Source organism: Puntigrus tetrazona, chromosome 5 (assembly GCF_018831695.1).
Source record: "Puntigrus tetrazona isolate hp1 chromosome 5, ASM1883169v1, whole genome shotgun sequence".
In the NCBI taxonomy this organism is placed as follows: Eukaryota; Metazoa; Chordata; class Actinopteri; order Cypriniformes; family Cyprinidae; genus Puntigrus; species Puntigrus tetrazona.
The window spans coordinates 21,181,876-21,209,553 of NC_056703.1; the positions used below are offsets into that span (position 1 = coordinate 21,181,876).

At 36.7% G+C, this 27,678-nt stretch overlaps 1 protein-coding gene across 5 annotated transcripts in view; it reads left to right on the top strand.

Moving 5' to 3' along the window:
• LOC122345215 (cytospin-B-like) overlaps positions 1-27,678 on the top strand; it is an 80,272-nt gene that overhangs the window by 1,432 nt on the left and 51,162 nt on the right. The window contains exons 1-3 of one of the 5 annotated variants that reach the window (XM_043239126.1): positions 4,078-4,204; positions 18,143-18,328; positions 18,600-18,735. In XM_043239126.1, coding sequence (XP_043095061.1) covers positions 18,176-18,328; positions 18,600-18,735 — 289 coding nt within the window. In that variant the 5' untranslated portion in view covers positions 4,078-4,204; positions 18,143-18,175. Of the gene's footprint in view, positions 1-4,077; positions 4,205-12,713; positions 12,845-13,723; positions 13,746-18,142; positions 18,329-18,599; positions 18,736-23,782; positions 24,087-27,678 lie in introns of those variants that run through there. The other 4 variants (XM_043239127.1, XM_043239129.1, XM_043239125.1 and 1 more) reach the window with 4 other exon arrangements.

Genomic DNA, 27,678 nt, shown 5'->3' on the forward strand with positions numbered 1-27,678 from the left:
TAGTAAAGCACCTGGTTCATGGTGCTGTCATGTGCGCATCTTAATGGCGTAACTGAATAATGTTGGTTTTGCAGCCATATTGATTAGTTTGGGGTTGTTCCTCATGGTTGAAACTGTAGAAGCCCATTTTCTACGTGGGAAAAATGTATCTCGCAATTTAGATTTGGTTTCTCACAATTCTGACTTTTTATCATATGAATACAAAATTCTGAATTGTATGAATTTTATTTTTTCTGCAATTCCAAATTTGTATTTCATAATTCTGTTTTTTTCCTCACAATTCTGCCTTTTTTTTTTTATTCGGAAGCAAGATTCATTAAGAAACATCAGGGTAACCAATAAAATAAGGGAGTCCACTTCTGATCTGTGTATTTTTGCAAAAATGAAAAAAGTATATTTTTCGAGTCTGTGTATGTCAGATTAAAGCAGCTGAGTACATCTTTGCAACCATAGAATTAAGCTGAACTACTGATGCCGTTTTACAGAGTAAATGTTTAGAGCTCTACTGCATGTTCATGGTAAGTCAGTCAGACTTGGGCGTAGTCTGTTCTCCAGTGTGATTACACAGTGATAGAGAAAACAAACAGAGCAAAACAAATCATTTTTATTCAAAAATACGTCTTTCATACGTCTTCTTTCACCAACCGAAATAAATGTAAAAACAGGCAAAATAAAACTTCCCTAAATCACCCAGTGTCTAGCTATTTGTAGGTAATTACACCCTCAAGTTTTTTCTGGGTAAACCATCAAAGGAAATAGCAAGTGTGTCTCTGGGATAGACAGCTAAGCTCTCTAGAACACACTGTCCTAGATAGAGCTCTCTGCATTTCTACGAATCCTGATCACAATAAAACCCTGCTGTCTCAAAAGATGAAAGTTAAATGCCTTCTTTTTTTTTTATAATGTAGAGTGTTTGTGTGTGATGCTGGAATTTGTGAGGTCCTACCAGTGGTTAAGACTAGGGTTGGGTGCCGTTTCTCTGGGTGCCAAATCGCTAATTTTAAAATGGTTCCCGTGCATAAATGTTGCCTGAACTGATACTTATTAAAAAATAAAAAATAATGTCGGTATCATTCATATGGGACGCCTTTGCCCAAAAAAAGATATATATCCAAATAAGTAGCTATACTCATAGCGGAGCAATCGCTATAACTAAGTAAACAGAAGATATACATTTTTAAATGATAAAACAAAGGTTTTAGGTTTAGGTTTTTAGGTTTAGGCATTTTAATTGAAGCATGTTTAGTATACCTGGTTATTGGAAGGCTATCTGCTGCCGTCAGAGCAAGTGTATTTTTAAGTTAGAATGTGAAAACGACATGCACACTTATGATAGTACAAAGATTTGTTGGGTTTGTTGTTCAGTCATGGCACCAAAGTCTGTGTTCTGATTTGGTTCGGTGTATACTGGTTCTTCAGATAAAGTAAATTAACTTTGATGATGTATAGAAGAAATAACATTATACAGCCCAGCTTCCTTGTCACATCATGCTCTTTGCTCTAATGAAAGCACGCATGTTGACATCAAATTAAGTCACTATAAATATTATTTGGCCTCTGGAAAAAGAAGGTCTGTTACCAGAAAGACTCAGGAGGCAGATGAACGCTTTGCATATTTTATTGTAAAAAAATAATGATCAGACTCATATAAGTCCAGCCACAGGCCTTTTATAAAGTCCTTTGGCGTAAACTGTCCATTGTTCAGGCCATGAGATAGGTTGGCAGATCCTTCCTAAAGATGAAGGCAGCTTAAAGCCAGCCAACCCCTGACTGAGGAAGGGGACCTTCGGCTACATCACCTGAAAAACAAGTGAGACAGTAAGGTCAGACTGAATAACATGGCATTTGAGTCTTCCTGTTAGAACCTGCGTTGAAGCTTTCACTTCCACTTTCAGCCATATGAGACATTCAAGAGTGGTTGGCTTTCAAAAGCTGTTGCAGTGTGTGTGTGTGTGTGTGTGTGTGTGTGACTGAGTCTGTGATAGATGAGAAGATGGGATTAGTTCACTCGAAATAAAATTTTTTATCATTTACTCAACCTCATGCTGTTGACAACCTGTAGGGGGATTTTAAATCTTCCTTATTCAAACGCATTCAGCCCAGGCACTAGGGTAAATAATAATGGGACAGATTGAATGTATGATTTGGTTCTGCTCTAAAAAGTGATCGGTGAACCATTAGTTCTTATGTAGCCGGTGTGGGTTCGTGAGTGTGTGCAAAGCCTAAAGCCTAATTATATGCAGAAGGGATGTTGCTTACACAGCAGCTCAGCATCGCACATCCCACCACAACACCACATTATTTCCTCGCTGTACTCTAATCAATGTGGCTCTTAAAGAGAACTGATTCAGTGAAGTTATTTTAGTAAATGGGATGCTTGGCATTTTTCTGCTGTCAGTTCTGAGCCTGAAAAGAGGGGTGATGGAAGTTTGATGTAAGATGATTCATGAATGTGAATCTCATCTGAATGCAAAAAAGGTGGAGCTATGATACAGCCAATGAGTCAACCAATTATACTAAAAAAAGGATAAAGTCAATTTATGAGTTAATCCTAAAATCTTGAAAGATTTCTTATTTCATTAGCTAAATTAACTAAACTAAAATGCCTTTTTTTGGATGTCTACAAGATTTACAATTTTCAGAGAGTTTAAATGTTCATGTTATATTGCGTTTATGTGGTTGTTGAAAATAGGCACATAAAAATATTAATATTAAAATATCTGAATTCTAATAAAACATAATGATTCTATTCTATAAATTCAAGGTTTGCCTTTCTTTATGTAGTATACATTTGAAGCTGCCAAAACAAGGTGTCTTAGTGGGCAGTGTAATTAAGATGGCCAAACTTTTGGAGGAACATTTCAGATAAGGCCTGAAAATGTTGTCTCCACAGTGAGCTCACTAGATTTTGGAGCGCAGGTATAGTATGTGGTGCAAGGATTGATGTGTAATATACTAGTCATTTGTATCTATACACACAACATATTATTTGTCACCGCTGATTTAATGTTTGGCAACATCAGACGTGTAGTTGTCAGGGAAACTGCATACGACACGTGTAATCAATACCTGTTAATGACATCAGGGCTTTCCTCAAGACACATGACTAAACAGTATGCCTGAAATCAAACAAATCAACCATAAATTAACATGTTAGGTCCAAAGAGCATAATTAAGGCCCAATATATACTTTAAACTAAATCGAAGAAGGAACTGAAATGACGTAATTTCGAACAAAATCAGGCAGAAACTAATATAAATATATGTATGCTGAACTGCCATAGATTTATCCGAACCTGTATGAATGAGAGACTTTTAAAATTAATTCCTTCAAAGAAATTACCATGAAGCTTTAGTCAGTGACCCAAGAGTTATACAAAACATTTTCTAAAGCCATGGCAAGAATGAAAGCAAAGGTAGCAAGCAAATAAATATTAATAAAAAAGAACTTTGACTGAAGTATATCGGGGCCTGTTTTGCCGTGTTAAGCAATATAATTTAGAATAGATTTAGTGCATTGGGAGAGCACACAAACATGTGATCAAGCATGCCACATCACACCCCACTGACATATTCATTGTCACACAGAAATTATTTGTCACTGGAATCTTTATCAGTGTCACACCTGCTTAGAACATAGTGCTTGACTGTGAAAACCAGGGAAGCCTGTTTTGAATTTGGAGCAAGAAACTTAATTTCTGACCTCTTTATAGACAGCCATATCCAGGACTCCTCTGATCGTATTTTCCCCTCTTGTTCTGCAGCTAATGTTTGGTTTGTGGGTGGATTAATTTAGCAGTGCCCAGGAGGACTGAGGGCTGTGACTCTAATTGTAGACATAAAGACAGCAAGGCGAAAGGACATGCTCCGCTTTACCTTGGTCTGTGTATTTGAACTGTCTCTTCCCGTCTGATTACTTTAAAACGTTTAGTTAAACTTCACTTCACGTGGTGATCATGACGCGAACAGCGCTGATGCTTTCACTGATACTTTAGCTGTGCATGGTTTGCATTTTTTCAAGCACGCAAGTACACACCCTTTGTCTGTCACTGACAATGATTGTAGCACCAGCCTCTTCTGTGTTCTGAGTTGGCAGATGGAGTTGTGTTTTCAACGTATCTGTCGCTGCTCATTCATTTTGCGTTCCGTTCTTCTTTCACGGAAGTAATAATCCTTCCACACTACAGAGGAGTTTGGGAAAAAGGTAACTGACCCTATTAGTTAATTTGAACTTGTTTGATGATGATGATTCGGATAATTATAGACTATGTTGTAGTCGAATGAAGCTTGTTAACTTAAGTGTAGCTTTACATAGCCTTATTCGTCGCAAAGACGAATATCTGGAAGTGCAGTCAAAATGCATTTGGCGGGTCTACATTCAGACGAGTGGAATGTGTGGAGGAAATGGACTGCATACTTGCTGTGTAAATCTCAGTCAGCCTGGGTAACTGCGTGGAATGCTGTCACCACATTGGATAGTAAAATGGCACAGCTAATTTCATATGGTTAGTCTTGAATTTTGAGATTCTTGACACATGAGAACAGCTTTTATTTTAAATGAATTAAAATGTATTTTACCATACATAAAATAACTCACTTTATTCAATTTTGTCAAAGAAGTCTTATGATTTTTTTCCCTCAGAAAATCTGTGTTGTGTATTTTTTTTTTGGTTCATTTAGTTTATCTTTTAAATATTGGAAATTAAGCAAACTTTATTTTGGAAGAAATGTTGTCATTTTTCCTAAAAAAAGTGCTTGTTTCATTTTACTTGGCTAGTAGTAGTAGTAGTATTAGAAGGCTATGTACATTCTACTGAAAAATATTAATAGGCATAACAACATGAAATTAATCAAGATTTAATACCTTTACAGTTCTGTCCTCATTTAGTAAAACCTCATTTAGACACTGAAATCACCACGAGAGTCACACACGCTTCAGTATGTGTGTAGTAAACAAACCGTGCTCCTGTGCCATTCATTAACAGATTTTCAAACACTTTTGATTATTTCATTAAAATTCTTACATAGTAATTGAACGTATCTAATTAGTATGATCCATTTAAAAACAGATTATGTAATCTGTATAAAACATGCAAACACAAACAGGCACATCTCTACTGTAGAGATGCTGAGTCAGTGTTGCCAACATCATCTGTTAAACTGAAAGCAAAGAAAGGGCTAGTTTATCAGTGACTTGTTGAAACATAAATGGAGTCTTCTTACTTTTTTTTCTTACACATTCATAATTATTATATCTTCCGGTGAGCTTTGGCAAGCTTTTTTGTGTGCCTATTAGGGTATGTAGGCAATTAAAGGCTCCTTATTATTTATTACCATATTTATTTTATATTGCTTAATAGTAACCATAATATTATATATATTTATCTAGATCAGATGAGGTTAGTTTTTTAGAAGTATGAATCCCTAGTGTGATAAGTGTTTACTCATCCAGTGCTTTGACACCAAACATACAGGAAGTTGTGCTCCATAGGGACTGCAGATCTCTGAGAAAGATGAACTCTTGTTGTGAATACTGCATGAGCAGTTTGACATATAGTTAATCTCTTTTTATCCTTTCTACTCTTTTGTCTCTGTTCTCATCCTTTTAGAATATATTTTTATATATCAGTTGTCTTTCAGGGTTGAATGTATTTTACATTGCATAGAAAACGTTTCTGTTAATAAGTAATGTTTATATGACACTATAATAAGGAAATGTTGGTGGTATTAGCCTTGAGCAAACACTGTCTGAGTTTTGACAAGAGAGATTATTATGCCCTTTTTGTCTTGTGCCTTGTTGGTGATATTCAGCTGAATGTTTTATTAATAAACCTTTGCCTTTTCATTATTCTGAGCTTTCTGGGCCTGAAATTGTGTATTGCACACAATGGTAATAATTTCTGCAACGAAATATCCACACAAGTGGAAGCCATGGTTGTTATGATATTAATCTTAATAGCAATATTAATTTCTCTGCTTTAATAGATTCTCATTTTAATGGACTAATATACATTTATACAATATATAATAATATAGTAAATTCAATAGCTTACTGTAGTGTACAAGGTTTACTGCATAGCTTTAGTTGAAAGACTTTTTTTCATGGAAAATAAATTGCATATACTGTATTCATGACTTGTATCACTCTATATTGAATGAAATCGAGATCAAAACCAGAAATTAATCAGACTGCAAGCTTGATTTTGGTGTATAAAGGACAGCCGTGAGAAAAGTGCTATGGCTATTATCAGAGCTGCTCTGCTTCAGGGTGAATCGCTTTTTCTTTGTAGCACTCTTCTCCTCTAAATCTCACTGAATATACAGGTGTTTTTACATTGAGAGGAGGAGACATTACAGTAGTAATTTATGTATTATTAATCAATGCATATTTGTGTGTGTAAGCCCATGCTTGATCAGAGGGGCTTGTGAGATAGTTATCCCACAGCACATGAGAAGATTTGGATGGAAATGATAACTTCCTGTCCTGCTTTGAAATTCAAAGCTCATGACTTGGCACTTTAAGGGCCAACACTCATTTATTGCTCCCATGTGCTCTACAGATGTTACTTCACTGATGTGGACACACACAACTAATCCTCTGTGTGTGCGCATCACTGAGATGATACAGACCATTAGAGGGAGGCATCATGAAATCACTTTGAATGTCATCACATAAACAGTTGAAGTGTTTTAATTTTTGTTTTCTGAATTCAGTTTTAAAAATGTACTAGGGTTGTACTTTTATCATTTTGACTGCATGGATAGTTTAAATCACTAAATTATTACACAACTATTAATGTGCTTTACTCAAATAAAAAAGTGCTCTGAATACTGTGGAGTCATGTCATACAGTTGTGGTTTCATGAAGAATTTTTTGCTGTATAAGCATAGTACTACCCTTCTCTGCAAGTCACACTTAGATTAAGCTTCAGGCCACCCGCTAACTAGTTTATGGGTGTCTGAAAGTAAAAGGCTCAGTTAGCCCTTCTAAGTGGACTCATGGGGTGATAGCCTCTCGCTACCTGCGTTACACACATCTAATTGGCAGTTCTTTGCGTGTATGCTGTCTAATCAGCTGTCAGGCTGGAATACAGCCATTGGCTCAGAAAATCAAGGCACATCTGTTGTTTGTCAAAATCTTACCCTGCCACTAAAAAGTTTCCTCTCTCATACGCAGAGTTTTGAAGTAGAATGCAAGCCTTCAGTTAAAGGTGGGTCTAAATAAAGGGGACTAAAACCACAGTTGTTCATATGAGATACAGATGTTGTCCAGACTTGCAGAACAGGTCTTGTGGTTAACTGGTTATGTCAAGTCAGCAGTAAAAAGAAAAAGAGCTTTGCTTTTGGTAGCAGTTAACAGCAGTTAAAGAGATGTTAAAATGTGATGGATTCATTCCATATATTTATGTGACATGTATGGGAGTTTTCTGAGACTAGGGTGACTAAATGTGACCTATAGTATATATGTACAGGACTGTGCACTATACAGCAAATATGTACTCATGAAAACAGGTATGGCCATTTACCTTTAATGTTTTAATAATTGTTCTACACTACACATAGAAACTATAATGACACAACTGAGCCAATCAGAATCCACCAGACTTTACAAAGCTCAAGCTTTTGAAGTTTCAGACAATATATAGACATGCTCTTGTTTTCATTTCAAGCACAAGGGCTTGTTATGGGCAATATTAGCGGAGAAGACAAGCACAGATACACACTTGTAAACCAGAAATAGTGTATCATTCGGGGAGCCTTTTACATACATTTTTTAATGTATCATGGCTTAAGATGGAGTAATTCTAATATTGTATCAGATTTAGGGCAGAAGGGCCGTGGATTGGGATACCACCATAATTTCCATGTGTTTCAGAAGGCAGTAGAACATAAATAGAGACCCTTGTTTGTCCATTGTGTAGGTGTCTTGTTGTCTTGGGTCATTTGAAAGACATGAATAGATGTCCATACTACACATCTTCTATTTATGTGTTACAGCATGTTAATATTATAAAGGGAGCTATTGTATACCAGTATGTAGGTGTTGGCCTCACTGTTCATTGGCTAAAAGGCATTGAATGTGGATGGGTGATGTTTACTCTGGGTTTGGTTAGTCTACCCTTGATTTATTTGCATTCGACACTGTATTTTTGCAGCATCTGTATGAAAAGGATCATAACAAATTGGATGATGATGAATAGAATTCAAGCAGTGGTTTTAAGAATGGTATTGCTATCATAGGCACTTAAAAATACAGAATACTGAAAAGAATTATTTATTAAAAATGATTTAGAATTTTAAGAACACTCTTCCCATTAACTGTTTAAATTCCATTCAGATTTTTGTATTAGCAGTGGAAAACACGTTAATATTTAGTCTCAATAGACTATTTACTAAAATTGTATTTACATGAGGGCTTCAGTATTTAAAATTAGTTATTTAATTAACATAAAATAATCTAAACATCCATCTTAAGTAAGATCTTAAGTAATTCAAATATTTAATAACACGTCGTTCAAATCAAAGTAATTATAGACTGTGTTTTATAAACCAGAGATGGGCACTTAAGTAAATGATTCATACTCAAGTCACATTTTTACTTCAGACTTGACTCGAACCGAACAAAACAAAAAGATACCCTACTTAGGCCATGCAAATCAACTGGGATCTGACCTGATCAGGGGTGCATTTCCCAAAAGCAACTATGGTCAGACAGTAATATAGACAGTAATTCAAACAGTGTACATATACTGGCTAGGCGATATATCGGATGTCTTGTTAGTAAAGCCGGTTCCTTGCTTAGTAGTAAATCTGCACCAAATGTTTTCAAATGGAGTTGCAGTTAATGCACTGAGCCATAGATCACTGACAAGCTATGCAATATTGGGATCAGTATCGCATTTGTGATACTCCAGACCTACTGTATACATAATAACATGAGTCTGCTGTTTAGTTAGCTGCAGCCCACTAAAGCTGTGTCTGAAACCACTCCCTATCTACTATATAGTACACTTTAACGGGTTTCAGCCATTTTGTAATGCTGTCCAAATTCTGAGTGAACAACTTAATTCGCTACATTCGTCCACCTCATTTTTACTCACAGTGCATTCTGATTTCAAGTGTACAACCAATGTACATGTCCTGATATAGTCCTCTGATATAGTCCACTTAGCTTCCATAAACTAAATAGGGTGATCGAAATGAGTGAACGAAAGCGATTTCAGACACAGCTTAACTCTTTACTTTTTATATCTAATTCTGTTTCCATGACAGAACAGGTGGTGATATCAGAGAGACTGTCTATTGGCTGTAGGCCTAACCCACTCCTCTGCATTATTAGCACTGTTACACTGTGCTCTGTTGCTTTAGCATGTTATTACTCACTGCATCTATTTACAGTGCTTGTATGTGGTAAAGGAAGGAGCTGACAGCTGTAATGAGTCTGGTACTACATTTGATCTCATTTAACCCTACAAAACAATAAAAGGACGTGGGGTACTGGTAACACTGACTCCAGCTATCCTGAGAGTATGTGCCGTGGAATTTCTTTAACCCAAACAAAACACAGCAAAATTCTTTTAAGTATTACACCCCAATAGCACTAAAGACAAAAGCTTTCATTTTCTGGTTGTCATACTCCTCAAACAAATCGTTAGTGTCATGTTTTAGCAAAGTATGTCTGATATCGATACCCATACCCTGAGTTCGATACCGTTTCCCATACTATACCTTTTTTAGATACCCATTTTATGAAATCAATTTTAAGAGTGCATTATATCAAAAACAAATATTCAGCTTGTTGAAATTTATACAGATTCCCAAAAGCCTCATCCCTGAGCCACTGCACAAAGGAATTAAATATATACAACACATCAGTGAAAGATAGTTTTAATAAATCATATAGTTTTTGGTTTATACATGTTATGCTACCCCCGAGAGCTACAAAGAGCAGACTACTCCGTACATGTTCAATCTGAGGCACGCCACTTTTAGTCAAACACACCGGCTAGCGGGTTTATTGGCTTACCGACTTTGATGACATTATCCCCTTAGTTATCGAAATTTGGTACCAAATGTCGTTACGTATTTTGATGCTTGTTGGTATCGAGGCTATTCGGTCAGTACCTAAAAAGTATTGAACTCGATACCCAGCCCTAATCTCTGGCTAAAACTAGTTAAACTCAGTGAGTCTGTACAAACCTATAGTGGTCTGTTCTCGCATCTTGTACATTATAGATCAAAAACACAAAAACTAAGGTCTATATTTCACTGTCTCTTCATATTAAATTGGTTAAATGTAAATTAATTAATGACAGTGTTGATTCTCCATGTTGTTACCCACCGTATTGGAATATTGGAATATTTGTAATGGAAAAGGTTGTGAAGGTCCTTTAAAAAGGTGGGAGGCACATATTAAAGAGTAAAACCTTTTCGCCCATTTTGACATGAATAACTTAATTTAAGACCATATTCGTTAGATAATTGTATCTTAAATATGTTTTGGTCAGCAGCTATATAATACAAAATTGTAATAACTGCATACAATTATATATATGAATCGAAGTGTATGTTAATAAGGTGCCCTGTCATGCAGTTGGATTATTATTATTTTTTATTATTGGCATATAGTCAACATGCATAGTTGTAATTTTCTGTAGTATTTTTTTCCTTAAAACCATGATTTCTTGATGTAAAAAAAGAAATTGTGGCAAAACAAATTATTCAATACAATCTGAAAAATCACACACCCGTAACATTATAATAATTATTGCTTGTGAAAATATTACTCATTATTATTACAGTGATCCCAACCAAATGTCTCTCTTGATTTATACTTATGCATGGCTTGAGCTTGGCTGATGAGAGCGTTTTTTCCCCACTCTCCTTATTTTACTTACTTTCTCTCCACCTTATGGAGGCTGTTTAAAATACATTGCCACTATATCATGCTGTGGTCTGTCTGACACCATTTAAAAGCTGGGTTCTTTTCCTTGCGTGATCCTAAATCATGTTTGAAATCTCTTTCTTGGGTGTAAAACAGGATTTGGCGGCTCATAAAGCTCTCTTTAAATGTCTTGCTCATTAGCAAAGTCTCAGAAGACGTGGCCACTCATAGCTACAGTTTTACTGATGACCGCAAACTGCTGCCTTTTTACTTTGAAACTGAAACAAGGTCACAAAGACAGTCTTTAATGCAGTTTGAAAGTCCCTGCTTTTCGTTCTTTTCTTCCCCCCTTGTTACTGTCTCTTTCCTTTCGCTCTGTAGCCTTGGCATCAGTCGTGGCTTATGAGTGGCCAACCACAAAAAAAGCTAAATGTGTATATACAAAGCAAGGCTTGGAAAGCCTTGTCACGGCACTCTTCCGACACTCACAGATTCCGAAGGAACTCTGTCAGGTTGTCCAAACGTTAGGCCAGGATATTCCCAAAACAACTGTGCTCACATTTGAGTTCTTCCACTCTTAGTCATGCTGAAGATCTCACAACATAAAGCATGTAAGCATGTAAGTTTTTTGTAGCGCTGCAAAATCCAATATAAGGAGGAAATCGCAGGCTACCTCACAATACCATACATGACACTATTCGTCCAAACCGTAGATGCATATGAATGTTTCTGCTGCTCTGTGCTCACTGCTCACACTGCATAACGTGCACTTGTGTCTGCGAGAGAGGAAGAGCATCCAGTTTTGTGATCTAAGCTGAGAGGTTATGCTACAGCCTGTGTTCTGCAATAATGTGACCAGCGCCTATGGTCCACGCTGATAGCTGTTCCAGGGCGGTTTTTTAGTTTTCATATTCATAAACATATATATGTAACATATATATATAAGCCCCACAAAGCACAAAAAACATTGTAAATCCAGGTTCAGGTGTTCTGAAGCCATTCCATAGTTTAATGTGAGGTAGAGATGAATATTTAAGTCAACTTAATGTAAGGTCTTCCCTCCACTGAAGCTATCATCCTCCATCCAGTATTCAAACTGTGTGTGACAGTTAAGATGATGCATATAAATTCTGCTGTTAAATTATACACTTAGTACCATGTGCCATAACATACCGTCCGCTATAATTCCGGTATAAATTATTACATGATAAAAAAGTGCCATATCGTAATATTAATAATGTAGCGGTTTGATGGCGTATTTCTATAGTTGGACTGAATGTTAGGCCAAAAATAACTTAAAACCCAAATAAATTGGCATGCACTAATGCAACAAACATGACGGCAATGTGGAAGCGTTTAGAACTGTCTGAAAAAGATGCATCAACAGCGGGAGGCCAATTAGTATTGCATTGCTTGTCTTCCATGAGAAGAGAAAGGTGTGGTTGCTGTTGGTTAATAGCCTACTAATATATTTGAAAAATATCATGTGACTTTTACATACATTTTTGCTTTTTTGAATTTAATTCAACGAAATTGATGTTTCCTTTACATTTTTATTAGCAGTTTCAGTTCGCTCATTTTGAAGGTTAATGGAAACACAGCTAATGTTGTGCTACTGGGCCGCTCAAACATGTTTATGCACCGTTTGTTGTCAGTGCTCAAAATTTTTGTCTATTAGTTTCTAGCAGTTAGATTTTATTGTGTAACAACAGTCAAAAAAGTAAAAAAAGAATTTATCCAGTGGCCATTTACATATAATCGATTTTTCCACTTCTGTAAAGGGGCTTTTTTTCAGCAGGTTACAACACAACATAGTTATTGTGAGTACAGACAGTAGTCACTTACACACGGGGAACAACAATAGCGTCATAGATGCTGAAAGCTGCTTATTGTGATTTAGCTGGGACTCTGGGAATGGTTTGATACCCTTGTGATCACACTTTTAATAGACTTCAGTCTGTAAGTAAATGCTGTACCAGTGGGGCTTATGCTGTACTGTGGCTCTTTAAAAACATTGTTAATAGCTGGAAGCAGATTTATGTCTTTTTTGAGTATCTTTAATATTCTCAGTAATATCTCTTAAATCTCTTCCTCTTTTCTATTTCTCCGCTCTTATTCACCTTCTCCCTGTGAATGTCCATGCTTTGCTAACAACACAGTAGACGTAGCTACTGGTACTGGGGCTATAATGGGAGCACTTACATATTTGTGGGTGGGTGTGTGTGTATGCGGTTATGTATGAGAGAGCAGAGGCCAATTACTTGCACATACAGTTTTCATTTTAAGTTTGAATACCTCAAGTTCCCTGTTCTTAGTTTCATGTCTTCACACGCTACATTTAAGGAACTAATCTGGAGTGTTGTGCTAGCTTTTCATGTTCCCTTTTGTTGAAATGCTGTTGATTTATTTTAAGACTCTAGCTGAGGCCAGAAAAATGTTGAGAGGATGTGATGAAGCCGCCTGATATTTAGTTCTGCATCCTCTCAAACCGATTCTGCCTAAACATGAACATTTTTTTTACAACGATAACATGCAGCACACGCTACTGAAACCAGAAGGATTTGGGTCTGCCTTTCCCTCATCTGTAAAGAAAATGTTTATGCTAAAGGATTTTTCTTGTCTATTTTTTCTTCTTGCAAATGGTTAGTTCTTTTATTTTTTGGCTTGGGTCCATGCGTTATTAACAGCTTAAATGAGAAATCTTGAGTCATTATTTGCTTCCTTTCTTTCTTCCTTAGTTGCTCACTAACAGGAAGTCGGTCATTCTGCATCATCATCCTCACATTGCAGTTAGGAGGAATTCATCTGTGAAAATAAAAACATTGTGTAACTCACCCTAAATTTTGCATTTGGCGTGCTGGTAGGTTGAGGAAACCTTTTTTCTTAAATATGACTTCTCTCTGATTTTCCAAGAAACTACAACAGAGTTATGCATTAGCATTTTCATTCATCTCAATGCCTGTCAGTTAAAAACTGTTTAAAAAAAGCTGCTTATATTGAGTAAAATTTTCGATATAATATGGTTTTATTGTGTTCCATCAAGTTCTAAACAAAGCCACGGAACTGTTGCACGTCTCTGAAAACACCGATATTTTTTGTTTCTAGATGAATAATACATTTGTAAAGTGAATGACTCTTTATTCATTAAGATGATCTTTGTTTCAGTTTCAGATATTTTAGTTTTAAAACATTATAACATTATTTATGCAATTTTAATACAACTGTAAATGAACTGCAGAGGCAAAAGGGGCAAATATCACAGCTTATCGGAACAGTTCACCTCTGTCACTGCTGTGAACTAACTGCTACACAGAGTAAGAAGAATATAAAAAAGCTTCAGGTGTCAGCTGTTCATGACAGGACTTAACCAGCCAAACCGACAGCACAAAAACACACTCAGAAAAATATTGTCTAATTATTGTTATTGACAAAATTTGAGAAAATATTGAGATATTATCAGCAGGAGTTATGTCAGCAAAAGAACACTATTTATAGCCTAATCATTTTATCTATAGTAAGGTGACATTTCATTGATGATGGCCGTAAATAGAGAATAGATGTCTCACAAGGTCACCTGACGATCTGTATTCTTGTGACTTGAGAATTGCTATAGACATTTTCAGTGCTTACTCTTTTAGTGCCTAGTCATTCAGGTTAAAAGAAATAGCTTGTCTTTAAAACGTATGGAAAGCCCAGCTTTTTTCTGAGTCTACATTAGGTACACATAAATATCAATCAATCAACACAGGTTGCATCAAAGCACTAATGTGAACTAAATGTGAAAAATGATAGTATTTTCTGATTTTTTTTTAGGAATATGCCACATTATCATTTCATTCCTTGTCAAAATATGCTAGGAAATTGAAGAAAATAGATACCCAATTAAAAAAAAAGCTCAGGTTTTATAGTGTGGTAAAATTCTTGTGTTTTTAGGCAATTTGTTTAGAAAATTCCCAGAATGGTTTTCTAGATTAGGTTGTCTTGCTGACCGATATAGCTGTGATGCAAATCATAGAGGCTACAGTTTTCTTTTCTTTTTTTTGTAATGTTGCACAATAGGTCTGGATATTGACACAGATTTCATAAAGTTATTTGATTACATTTCAATTCATTCATGTTGATTCATGTTGATTACCAAAAGAACGTGTCCAATATATTGAGAGGACATTCAGTTTCCATAGTGAATCATCTTTAGAATAGTATATAGTTTCTTCATTAAACAGATTAAAATCATATAGTGGCGGAGGGTGATAAATGTGTGACATACCCACTAAGGTTAATTTTTAAAGCCTGCTCTTAGAAGTCTAGGTTTCGCCTCCTTGCTTTTGGGACGGTGGATTTCAATTTGGGTCACTTTATATGGGACAGCGTTGTGAGCGGCCGACCTGCTTTTCATAGGCAAACTGAAGGTTGTCTTCAGATAACTGTACACGTTCTGTGACAGTGTCACGGTCTGCTTGAAAGCTATTAGAGCGAAGCGTGCTAGCCTGTCCTGTCCTATCCTGCAAATTGCTGATGTAGTTTTGTGTAGACTATTAACAGCAAGGATAAACGTTAAATTCCCTTCAGTCCTTAAGGCTGAAATTTTGGCTGCACTACAAACAGATGCAAATATGCAAGACGCAACTAATCCAACAATAACATTTTAACCTGAAGAAATGGCAGACAGACTTGAAGACATGCCCTATTTTAATGTGGCGGATTATGTACTTTTTTTTTTTTTTTTTTGCGGTACGGGTTTAACACTTAGCCTAAATTCAAGGTTCATTATGTGTACAGTAATGATTTAAAATAACTACTTTACATTTGTCAGTCTAAAGGTTTGGATCACAATATCCTTGTGTGCTCTGTGTTTGCTGTGTGATCTTCAGAGGGGATTGCTGGGTACTTCCATCATATGATCGTTCCTTAAAACAGTCAGCATACTGTGTTGTAATCAGATAAGAATCACAGGCTTGCTCTAATTACACCCACCCACCATATATTTGCTGCCTTATCACCAGCAGTGGTCAGTGTGCATGTCAGTGTGTAGTTTTACATGCAGTTCAATTGGAGTGTTTGGCTTTTTATTCCTGCTGCTGCGGGTCAATCCATCTCAAGTAGTCCAATGGACACTGAACAAATGGACTTACTAGAGCTGAAACAATTAGTTGACATTCTATTCAAGAAATATTTGTTGTATACTGTGACAGGGTGAAGAATCACACGACAAGGAGAGCTCAAAATAAAAGTCCCGGTGATTTTATTTAAGGGATGGAAGGGGTGAAACCAATTCAAACGGGTGTTCCAGTGCTGTAGGTGATCTCTTCTTTGTGGTGCAGTGGGTCCGTGCTTGTGCTCCTATTGGTTACACGCTACTTTGAGAGTGGCATTAGTCCTCAGTCTCATGGAGGCAAAGCTCTCCCCATAGCATGCCTTGTGTGGCTTATAAAGCTGGCTCTTTAAAGAGCTGTAGGTGTGGCCGAACAGGCTGTGATGGGTGTGGCCAAGTGCTTGTCGCTGGTTACCAGGGCGACACTTATTGTGTCGGAGGCTCATCACACTTCCATAACACAAAGATTACTGCTGTACCAGAAAATAAGTACAACAAACATAATATAACACTGGTGGTTTTCACATAAGATAATCCATCCATCCATCCATTCATTTTAGGAAAATAAAAAGATTTCCTGTGGGTCTACCAGAACTACTTCCTTAGACAGGGGCCACAGTTTAAACTTGTAATTCTTTTTTCCCTCCAAATTTAATTTGTAATATTAGTCCGTCATAATGTTGTGGGAACAAAGGGAGAATGCAGTACTTGCCAAAACTCATAGTTCATCATATCTAAGATTTTGACTCAATTTTAGATGACATATTGTTTACAGAAGTATTTTTTCTGTGAGAGTTTGTTGTATTTGTAATGTAAAATCTGGTAGTGTGTGAGTTTTTCTCTAGAGCCATTTACAAAGCAGTGGATGTTGCCTAGTGTTTTTTATTTGATAAAGTGTATTCCAGCCTTATGATACAAGGAGTCAGAGATCAGATATCCATTTTATTAGTCATAGGTTATTATAGTAACCCTCAATACACTGTACACTGAGACAAATAGTTCAAGTTATACTTGAACATTAGGCTATTTATTGCTGTTTGTGAATGGGAAGACAAGAACAGAGAAAGTGAAAGTCTTTCCTACTGATAAGGTTTGTATTTTTATCATTACGTACCTCTTGGGACGTTGTTAATGGTTGGGCCTGTGTACATTTGCACCTCACCATCATTCAAATCAGCGAGAGCAACCCACAAGGGTAAATGCTCAGCTCTCTACAGAGCACATTAGCTCCCTCACCCTCTGTTTTGAAGAGCACTCATGTCTCTTTCAGTCAATGGCCACCTGTCTCATATTACCTCTGCTTTGTTCACTAATATTTCCTGCAGTCACTTTGAGTCACTCAGTCTCTGTGAATTAAATCGTTTTAGAGATCTTCCAGGGTGAGACCTGCACTCTGCACTGAAGATGTTGGCTCTCTGATGGAGGCGTTTGATTACTGTTTTACTTAATAATAGGACATGTTGGTCACATGAACATTCTTCAGATTTTTCTTTAGGCTGTAAAGGTTCTCTTTCACTTTCTCTGTCTCTCTCTTCCTTATCTCTCTTCCTCTAAATTGCCCCACTTTCACTTGCATTAAGATGATCTGTTGAAGGACCCTGCGTCTTCCTGGAAGGGCATTCTTTGCTGCTCGTCTTGTTAAATTTTTCTGGTTTGAAAACTTGCAGAGTTCTGAATGATTTAATGAGCACTACATTGAATCCTGGAAATGAATAAAACATGATCTGATTCAGGTGGTACTGTGAAATTTTAATACCAACTTGAAATCACTCTATGACTATAATTTTACTGGAAAATAAATGATTTCAGAATTAAATATTTTAATAGTTTTACTAGTTTAATACTTTAATGACTTACAAATACAAATGCACAAGAGCAAAGATACTTTTTTTTAAGCAGAAAACTTTTTGGGGGGTTGGATTGGGGTTTTTAAATTATGATTGGTTTATTACTTTGCAAGTCAAATATTTCTTACACACACATGCAAGAATGCATAGAATTTGCTTGTCATAACTATCAGTGGTTATTCTGATTGTGATGAATTTAGATTGTTTTAAGTGTTCGTATTCAGCAATCCCATTAGGATTAAACTATTTCCTGTGCTATAATCTGAACTCAACCATCTAACTCTGAACCTCTGCTTCCTCTTGTTGCTTTGCCACCAGAACAAGGAGTGAGCATTTTGAACTGAGAAGACCATGTTGAAAGGGGGCACCGCCAAGGCGGCACTGCCCAGGATGGGAGCCCCAAAGCTGTCTGCCAGCAGCTCCCACAGCTCCTACTCCAGCAACATCGGTATGAAGACCTCTAGATCGTCCAGCACCATTGCCTCTGATCTGCGACTCAGCAAGGTGAGCTGTAACGCTAATCTAATAAGGGAGTGGAATGGATATGTGGTGGGAGTGATGGGATACTGACGTCATGTTATTTATTTTGATCCAAATAGGTTATCATAGCATTGCCATTCATGTTGCTAGTCAGATGTAGGTGCTATATATCGATTCATTCCTAGACAGCTGTTTATTATAAATGCACGAATGATGCCGAAAGATGATTTCATAGATTGTCAAGTCTTTAAAAGATTAAAAGTCACAAAACTCTTTGAAATGTTTTTGTGCATAGATAAAAAGAGCGAGCAGTGATGATGCTCTGGCGAAACCTGTTCTGGGTTCAGTGGCTGCAGTGTCCCGCATAAAGAAGACCGTCACAACAGGAGCCATATCTGAGCTTTCAGACAACAGACCACGCAGTGCTTCAAGTAGGATTTAATATCTCTTACACACAATCTCATGAAACTAATACAAGATTTTCTAACAGTGTGCAGTTACTCAGCAATGACTTAATAATAATTCTTATTTACCTCTGAAGCGGCAAGTATTGTTTGGATGGAATACTATATTTCAAATGTCCATTTTACACAGTAATGATATCTCTACACAGTGGGTGCTCTCAGTGCATGAAATATAATGAAAAATGGCCTTGTTTGTCTGTACCAGAATGTAACGCCTTTGAGAGTGCAGATGATCTCCACTAGAGGGCAGCAGGACACTGTTTTCTGATAAAGAAGATGCCTTTGATTCATTTCCTGTTCTGAGATGCATTAGTTCTAAATTCCTTTTTAATGCATCTGTTGGTTTATGGACAGGTGATGCCACTTCGATATTTAACAGTGTATTTGTGTGAAAGGTAGCTCATTTTACTTGAACTCTACTAGATGAGTAAGGTAGATGATTTGTGTTGGTGGTAGATGATCTCAGCAGAAATAAACAGAATCCAAAGCTGATATAATATGGAAAACATGATTTTTCCTTCAGTGTTAGATTATGGAAACAGAACTGTAAAAAAAGTTGAATCTGCTTCTAATTGGATTGTGTCTGAGAAATGTGATGAGGCACTGTGTTTTTGTAGAGTGCATGTGTTCTCTTTGGACAGTGTTAGGATCAATGACATATTTAACTTGTTGGACTGGATTGATGGAATCTGATATTAATAATTCCTCTTTCGTCGAGATTCCCAAACATGGAAAAAAAGATGCAAGCGAGACATTGTGTTGAACAGGAATGCTGCCTGGCTGCATCACTTCTGAGGGAATGGCTCTATGGTACAAAACCAGTGTCAGGGCGTAGCAGATTTCTTTGTACTTCACGTGATGCTCGGCTGGCTCTTTTATCTATAGGCAAGGAGGTGCTAATGTGCTCAATTAATGAGGTGAACGAGGACATGGAAAATAGAATACATTCAATATAATTAATAGCATAATTGTTACATACTAGACAAAATTACTAAAATATGGCTTTTTTTATTTGTTCTTCTAAATCCTAGTGACGGGCAATATGACCAAAAATTTATATTGCATTATTTTTTTTTTAATTATGCCGGTTTTATGGTAAACAGTGGTATTTGTTTTATTCATGCATGAAAAGCCCATTAAGCACATTTTGTACTGATGGAGAGAGGAAATGCTGCAGTATAATGACTAGGGGTGCAATAGATTATAGATGATCCTTGATCCATACGGACCAGTCCCAGCGGTTCGGCACACAGGTGATTTGTGGATAAACTGTTAAGATCAATTACCATAGAGTAGAGATGGCTCGGTATTCTAATTTTGAATTCGGTACGATACCAGAATATAATACCTCGTTATTTATACCAAATCAATATCGTAGGTAAAAAATAACCAGTCTCATGTGAACCATGTGAACTGAAAAAAAAAGAACAAAAACAACAACAAAAACATCATATATAGTATTTATCAATCTTGGTTAATGTACTATGTTACCTTCGTATATCATTGATAAATAATAATTTACCTACATTAATAAGTGCTGTAATACTGTTAAGGATTAATAACAAACGTTTCTTTAAAGTGTTATTCTAACAGTCAAAGTAATATTCAAAATAATGTGATTATTTCTCCCTTCCTCTTCCTCAGATGCTTTCAGAATTTAGTGTCAGTTAGGCAAAGAAAAAGCTTTAAATATAAATCTCTCTCTATATCTCTAGTCTGCCTCATGTTAGTGGCAGAAACATTTCATTCATATTATTAATACTAAAATGAATATAGCAAAACTGTTGTTTCATTCATACATAATACTCATAATTAATATTTGATTGTTTAAAATAAAGTTGAAATATTATGTGACCAAAATTTCAATGGTTCCAGCATCACATATTTAAGCTTTCGTGTTTACTGCATTACATTGTATGCATGTGCTTTGATCAGTTGTTAATACAATTCAAATTGTACCAGAGCATTCACAATGCACACAGATGCGGCGCAGCGGCGCTTAGCAGGAGCTGGACAGAAGTGGCAGTGCAGCGATCATTTCAGTGCAGAGTCTATTTTTGCAGTGCTGCTTACGCTGAATTAAAGTCACAGTGCGTTGTTCTTGATCTGAATTGACCCGATTAATGTGAAAAAGAACTAATTTCACCATAAAATGATGTTAAATGCACAAAAACACATCACTTACACTCAAAGGTCTGTTAAGAGAATAAAAATACTGGCAGATTACTTCTCCAATGCAATTATTCAGTCCAATTGGCAAAAATTTCTTATACAAATTGTGAGAAGGGTCAATTTTTCTCGACAGGGTAGGCAGTTTTTTCGTATACACATGAAAAACTTGGCACAAGTTTATTGTGTAAACTGTAATATAGCATGTTATTTACATATGTATGTTGGACAGGGGGACACGGATGCATCACACTATGCTGGCAGTATCACAAATCAAAGCACATGGCACACAGTGTTCAGAGGAGAATGCTGGAAAATACAGCAGAAATGAAGATACTCGTCTGTATTTGCGCGTGACAAACGCTAACAGTATGAAAGAACATTCGGTGTGTGCTGCTTCCAGTGTGAAATAGCATTAGGTCTTCAACGTAAAATGAAGAGACACGCATGATCACATGGTCTCTTTTCTATACATAACATCTGCGCATGCGTTGGTGCACAATATTTTGCTTAAGGTCAAATGTCATTCTGTCTCGTAGTCTTTGAATTACACTCCTATTTATTCAGTTTCCAAAACACAACGCTTCACAAAGATTTGTGATGCTGTATCGATTACCATATAGAGACTGGGTGCTTATGTGGACAGTTAGGTTGGATGTAATAGCACTTATGTCATTGTGAGACGTATTAAGTGTATGACTCAGTGTTGTGGATTTAGCATACATGTGAATTGTGCATTGTCACCGTGTTCCACACTGTCTGGCTCAGCTGACGTTGATGGTTAATTAGGCAGAGCTGCCGTGTTAATCTCTCTCCGATGTGGGCTGAGTGTTGCCTCTCTGCAAAATAAATTCTGTTAAATACTATACCGTTCAAAAGATTTCTCTTTTTTGACCTCCAGAAATGTAGGTATGAGAAGAGGGCCTGCAAAATGGTTTTACACTGCTAATATGTTTTTGACATTTTTGTCATCTTTATCTTGTGTTGTCTATTTAGCCCAGAGTCAATCTGAGCTTTTGCATTCAATGTGTTCCCTGATTGCCTCCATATCGCAAACCATACGGATTGCTTTTAAATATTAAAGCTGGTGGACCTTCATAAAATATGACAGGGTAAAGAAATGATTATCCTGTGGTGATTTAACTGAAATTGCTTTTTTGAGTTGTTTTTACAGACTGTGAAAGCACAATGCAGAACAAGATCAAGCCAGTGACTGGCATGACTATTTTTGAAATGAATATTTATGTATTTGCCTGATTGAATTCCACTGTAAGTGCATTACAGTGAAATGTTATTTGTTTGGTTTTTTATAAACTGAGAGATAAATCAAACAAATATTTTTAGAGGTAATAGAAAATGCGGAGCTTAGCTTGTATTAAACCTGGAGGATTCCTTTCATGTCTCTGCTCATGTACGGTAAGTGAGATGAGGCCCTGAGAGGTCTGGGTGGGCACAGATCAGCTCAGCTGTATTTCACTTTGTTCTGCCTCTGTTTGTAAACGTAAGTGAGCTACAGGAGTGCAGATTAGAACAGGGCCTATTTACCAAGGGTGGAGAGGCTTTATATAACCTTAAGAAATTCAAAAGAATGACAAAAAGAACAATAAAAACAATATTACAATAATTCACACTCCCTTTAACAACTTTCATAGTTCACACTTCCTTAAGAAAACTACAAAAAACACACCGAGACTTTTGTACTTGAGTAAAGGAGAGGCACTCCAATAAATAGGAAAATCAAAGGTTTTTAAATAGTTTTTATTAATGGTCAGCTGCAGAACTTTTCTGGTTTGGTGTGTCTTATACCACACTGCAGTTTCTTGCTTTTCACATAATGAAATAAGTTAAATCAATATTTCATGCCTGTTTATTTATTGATTTGGTAAGTAGCTGTATATAAATCAGGATGAGCAGTCAGCCAGCCATCTGGGTTTATTTTACCACATCAATCGACATCTTAAAATATTAGATTTAAAAACTAATTTAAAAATAAAGAGATTTACTTTTTGGATTTGGAAGAACTTATATTAAATATTTTTTTATAATTTAAAACATTATTAATATTTCATATTCAGCACATCAAAATTTTCTAGGCCACTAATTAAATAATAAGTGGCATATGTCATGGGACTTTCTGTGCAGACACGAGATAATTGTAAATTAGAGACCCTTTCACCAGTGGATCCCGCTTTAAGTGAAATAAAATATAATATTAAAACTTGTTTTTGAGAAGCAAAAAAAGAGCAGAAGCAGAGCAGCAGAGATATGCATTCAGATTGTACTGTCAAGCCAGAGACCGATTCAGGCAAGGATGACCTTTTTTTTTTTTTTTTTTTTTGCTAGCATGAATATTTAACTTGTATGCATTTTACATGAATAGAAAATGAAGGGGAGGGAAGGAGCTAAAGAAAATAATACATTTATCTTTTCATGCCTCCTACTGAGAACAGAAAAGGATCAGCCTAACTAGAGGGCTCTGATCTCCTATTCTGTGATAATGCAGCAATCTATGACTAAAACACGATGTGCCTCTGCACATGTGTGTCCCAGTGTATCACCCAGTGTCTTCTGCTACAGAGCAGATGATAGTCAGAAAAAATACTAATGTTAAAGGAGATGAATAGAACCTCCGCCACCATTTCTTTCAGTTTGTTCCTTTTTATCAGTCTTCATTTCTGTAGATAGAAGTTAAGCAAAGGAGAGACGGTGCAAGATAAAAGAGGGAGTTGCTTGCTCTAATTTTCATGCTTCAGCTGGAGGAGGAGCAGTTATGTGATGGAGGAAAGCCACACCCCCCAAACAGAGACACGACTAATAACACACTGAATACACTCCTGCTGCAGCTGAGAGAGAGAGAGAGAGAGAGAGAGAGAGAGAACAAGTGAATGAGTATACGATTGAGAGAGTTGCAATTGGACTGACTGACAGTCAGCAGGAATGTTGTCTGGCTGCTGATTCACAGTCGGCAGGAAGAGGGGAGAGGACAAACACCTCTGTCTCATTGTCTTTGTCTCATACACACGAGCGACAAGGCAAGCGTGCTCTGTCAGGTGTGTCAGAGCTCAGTTCTAATGGATTAGTGTCTTGTGTGGAGCAGCGAGTAGCAGGAATGGGGAACCAGGAAACCCGGGTGGAAGATCCGGACACAGGTCTGACTATCATATCACTGGGCTGTTGATGTCTTGTATTATCATTCATTCTGTATGGGGTTGTATGTTTGTTTGGGTAGGCTCACTAGTCGCACAGTTGATTCTCTGTGCGTTAACCATATAATATAATTACTAGTATAGTAGTCTTTTATCATTTCCTACGGTTTCTCTTTTTACTCTATGAATTTGGTTTGCTCTGTCTGTTCTGCATCATTTCGTCCCTCTCCTGTGTCTTTGGCTCTGTTTTGCTGTTTCACTCACAGTTGTGGCCAGTAGCAGCATGTAGCTGTAGGGGGTAAATGTAGGTTGGATGATAAATGGAGCTTTTATCCACAATTGTCCGGTTTCCATTGCTCTTCATCACTGCTGTGTGTACATGCTGTCAAGATACATGTGCCAGAAACAGCAAGCATCATTTTACAGTTGTTTATACTTAGATTAGATATTTGATCAAACTGCAAGCACTAAGTAAATGTAGACTTTCCCTCCTCAAATTTTTTGCATATGGTTTGTAAAAAAGATTTCCAGATATGGTTTATTTTAAAGTAAGCATACATTGCCAGCATATATTTAAGCCATATATGGCATTCAAATTAAACTATTATTCATCCATTACCCATTATCCACAAAATTAAGTGCTATCATACATTTTTTCACATAAGTTGTTTCACTTAAATGTATGGCACAGTGGGAAAGAAAAATTGGCAACAATTCTCATTTAATGGCAATTCTCATTTAAGCCTGTCAGTCCACCAAAGTGTTTTTAGCTTGGTGAAAACGGCAGGTGCTCTACTAAAAGTGACTAGTTGTGATCGCTTTCTGCATTTGAGACATATTGGTCACAAAGTACATGTTGTAAGCATTATTTTTCAAAGCATTATTTATAGTAATTCAGGAATCAGATCTAGTACATACATAAGAGACCAGAATATTAACTTCTCCATCGTCATTCAGTCATAGTACAACCAGAATGTGTGACAGTTGGTCGGAGTGGTAATAGTCCCACCCCTCCTCCACTGTGATTGGATGTGAAAAAGTGACAGTGATAAGAGCTGCGTTTTGCACAAAACTGAACATTCTTCAGCTCTCGGCAGCAAGAAAAAAAAAACTCCCAAGCGTCCAGCACTCAACATGAAAAAGAGCTCAGTGCTCATTGCGCTGCTGGCATTTAAAATAAAAAACATGGTGCTCCAACTGAAAACGATTGAAAAGATATGCTAGCATAGGGACAAATGCTTTGGTGGACACACAGCAAAACAATAGGGTTTTTGGGCTTAGCAACACCTTAGCAACTGCATAGCTACACTTTGACAACCACTTTAGAGCTGTGGTGGAATTTAAAAATCTAGTTCTGTGTGTGTGCTTGAAATGTGCTGAGTAAAACAGAATGAAAACGGTCTCAGTGTGGAAGAAAGAGATTATCTCTATGTATGTGTGTGTGTGTGTGTGTGTGTGTGTGTGTGTGTTACAAGTCCACAATCCACCCTAGGGGATAAACTTTCTATTGCATTTCCATTTCAAAGTTTGGTTCATTTCAGCCAGCTTTAACTGCAGAGATAGAAAGCAACAGTCTGCTTTATCTCTCTTCCCTCCTGCACATCCTCAGTCTCTTGGGTAACTTTTTCTTCATATCACTTCATACACTGCACTGTGTCTGTTCTTGACTTATTTACAGTTGCTCATGAAAGCTGACATTAAGTTCAATTGCGTTGTTATCTTCCGTCCTGGTGATGGAATTGTGCTAGATGCATGCGTGAAAAACGACTTCCCTGAGGTTTGTCTCCTTTCTTAGGCCACAAGAAGATTTCTTTGTGAGACTTACTGGAATTTGAAGTCTTGATGTGTGTGTGGCTGTTAAATGAAGATGTGTGTTGTCTGGCACGGAGATCGTGGTTGACTGCCAGTTTACCACTGCAGGAGCCTTATCTACGATGGAAAACGCTGCCAAACACAGTGTGTTTGTGTGTTTATGTGTGTGCGTTTGAGATGAAACAGTAGGTTCTTATGCTGAACACACAAACACTCCTCATCTGAGGTTAGGCTTTATCTACCTCTACAGCTTTACACCCTTTGGCAAAAGTAAAGATTGTTTTAACAACTATCAGTTACAGTGCTATGAATGTTCATTTTGATGACATTGTCTTCCACTATCTAGATTTATCAAAAAGCATGATTTATTTATGATGTAGAAGGCTTAGACTGATAAATGAGTCTGGTTTTAAAAGAGTCGTCATTGAACAAATCTAGCAAGAATCTGATTTGAACATCATTTTGAAACAGCTGGTTCTACACAGCAGATTTGTTGTCAGTGACTTTATGTCAGGCAGCTGAGTCAGTTAAGTTTTCACAAGGACGAGAGTGCAGACGCTCCCCTCCACCATGGGCGGATGTCTCCTCCTCTTAAAGACCACCCTAATAGAGATTTTGCTGTAGAGATTACATTTGGATGCCTCACATCTGCAGTATTTCAACATTTTAAAATTAGACCTACAGTTGTGAGTGTATTATAGTTGTGAATGTAATTTAGTAACAAATATATACATTGTTAATGATTAAGTTAAGAATAAATGCAATATACAATACTACATAGGTAAAGTGATTACAGTATGTTGGAGCACGTCTGGCTAAATATATGGCTACAGACCCTCATATTTTGGCTGAACTTCAGATCTGTATGAAATCATTAATTCAGAGCAGTGTTTTGACCACTTGCCCGGTAAGATGAAATATGTTTGTGGTTGGCTAGAGTTAGATGGCCTCTGATAAACTGTTAATGCATTTACCATGTAGAATGTTTAATCACAGTGTCGTATAGATTTTGTTCTGTTCTGTTTGCTTAACTTTGGAGGACTATAAATGTCCTCATGAAAATCCATTAAGCTTAGATTTGTTACATTCCTTTTAAAATACAGATTCCTGTTGTTCCCAGCACAATATCTAGATGAATTTGAACGGCATAAAAACATGAACTGATCGACAGTTCTTGCTTACTATCTACAATGCAATAGAACATGATTATGTGAGTACATCTTTGAATTGGCATTTTCTTGCTTTTGAAGTTTTTTTTTGTTGATTACAATTGCAATTTCTCCTTAAAATCATGATGTTTTTTTTTTCCCTGACGATTCATCACTTGCTGTCCTTTTAATGATGTGCATGCCGTTATAGATATGCAGAGAGTAGATGGAAGGTGCTACGAGTGTAAACAAACAATAGCCAGCGTGTTTTGTCCTGTCTTATCATCATAAAAGCCCAAAAAAGAAAAAAAAAAACCTACAGTGGACACAAATCTACTTTGCATGAAGAGGACAGTAGGGTTGGGTATTTCACATTTTTACCAGTACCCAACAGTACCTTTTTTTATAGGTACTTTACTCTCTGCGTTATGACAAAAAAAATTATTTTAGTGAAAAATATAAGTCCAAAACTTTCAATTTAAACATTTTGAACATTAGGGCCCTACAATTTTTTTTTCCTTTTTTTTTTTTTGCCAATCAGATGAAGACACAAAACATTTATTTATTATTAATCAAATGAAAATGAAACCATTTTATTTTTTTGCAAACAAACAGTGGTTCACTGTTAATACATT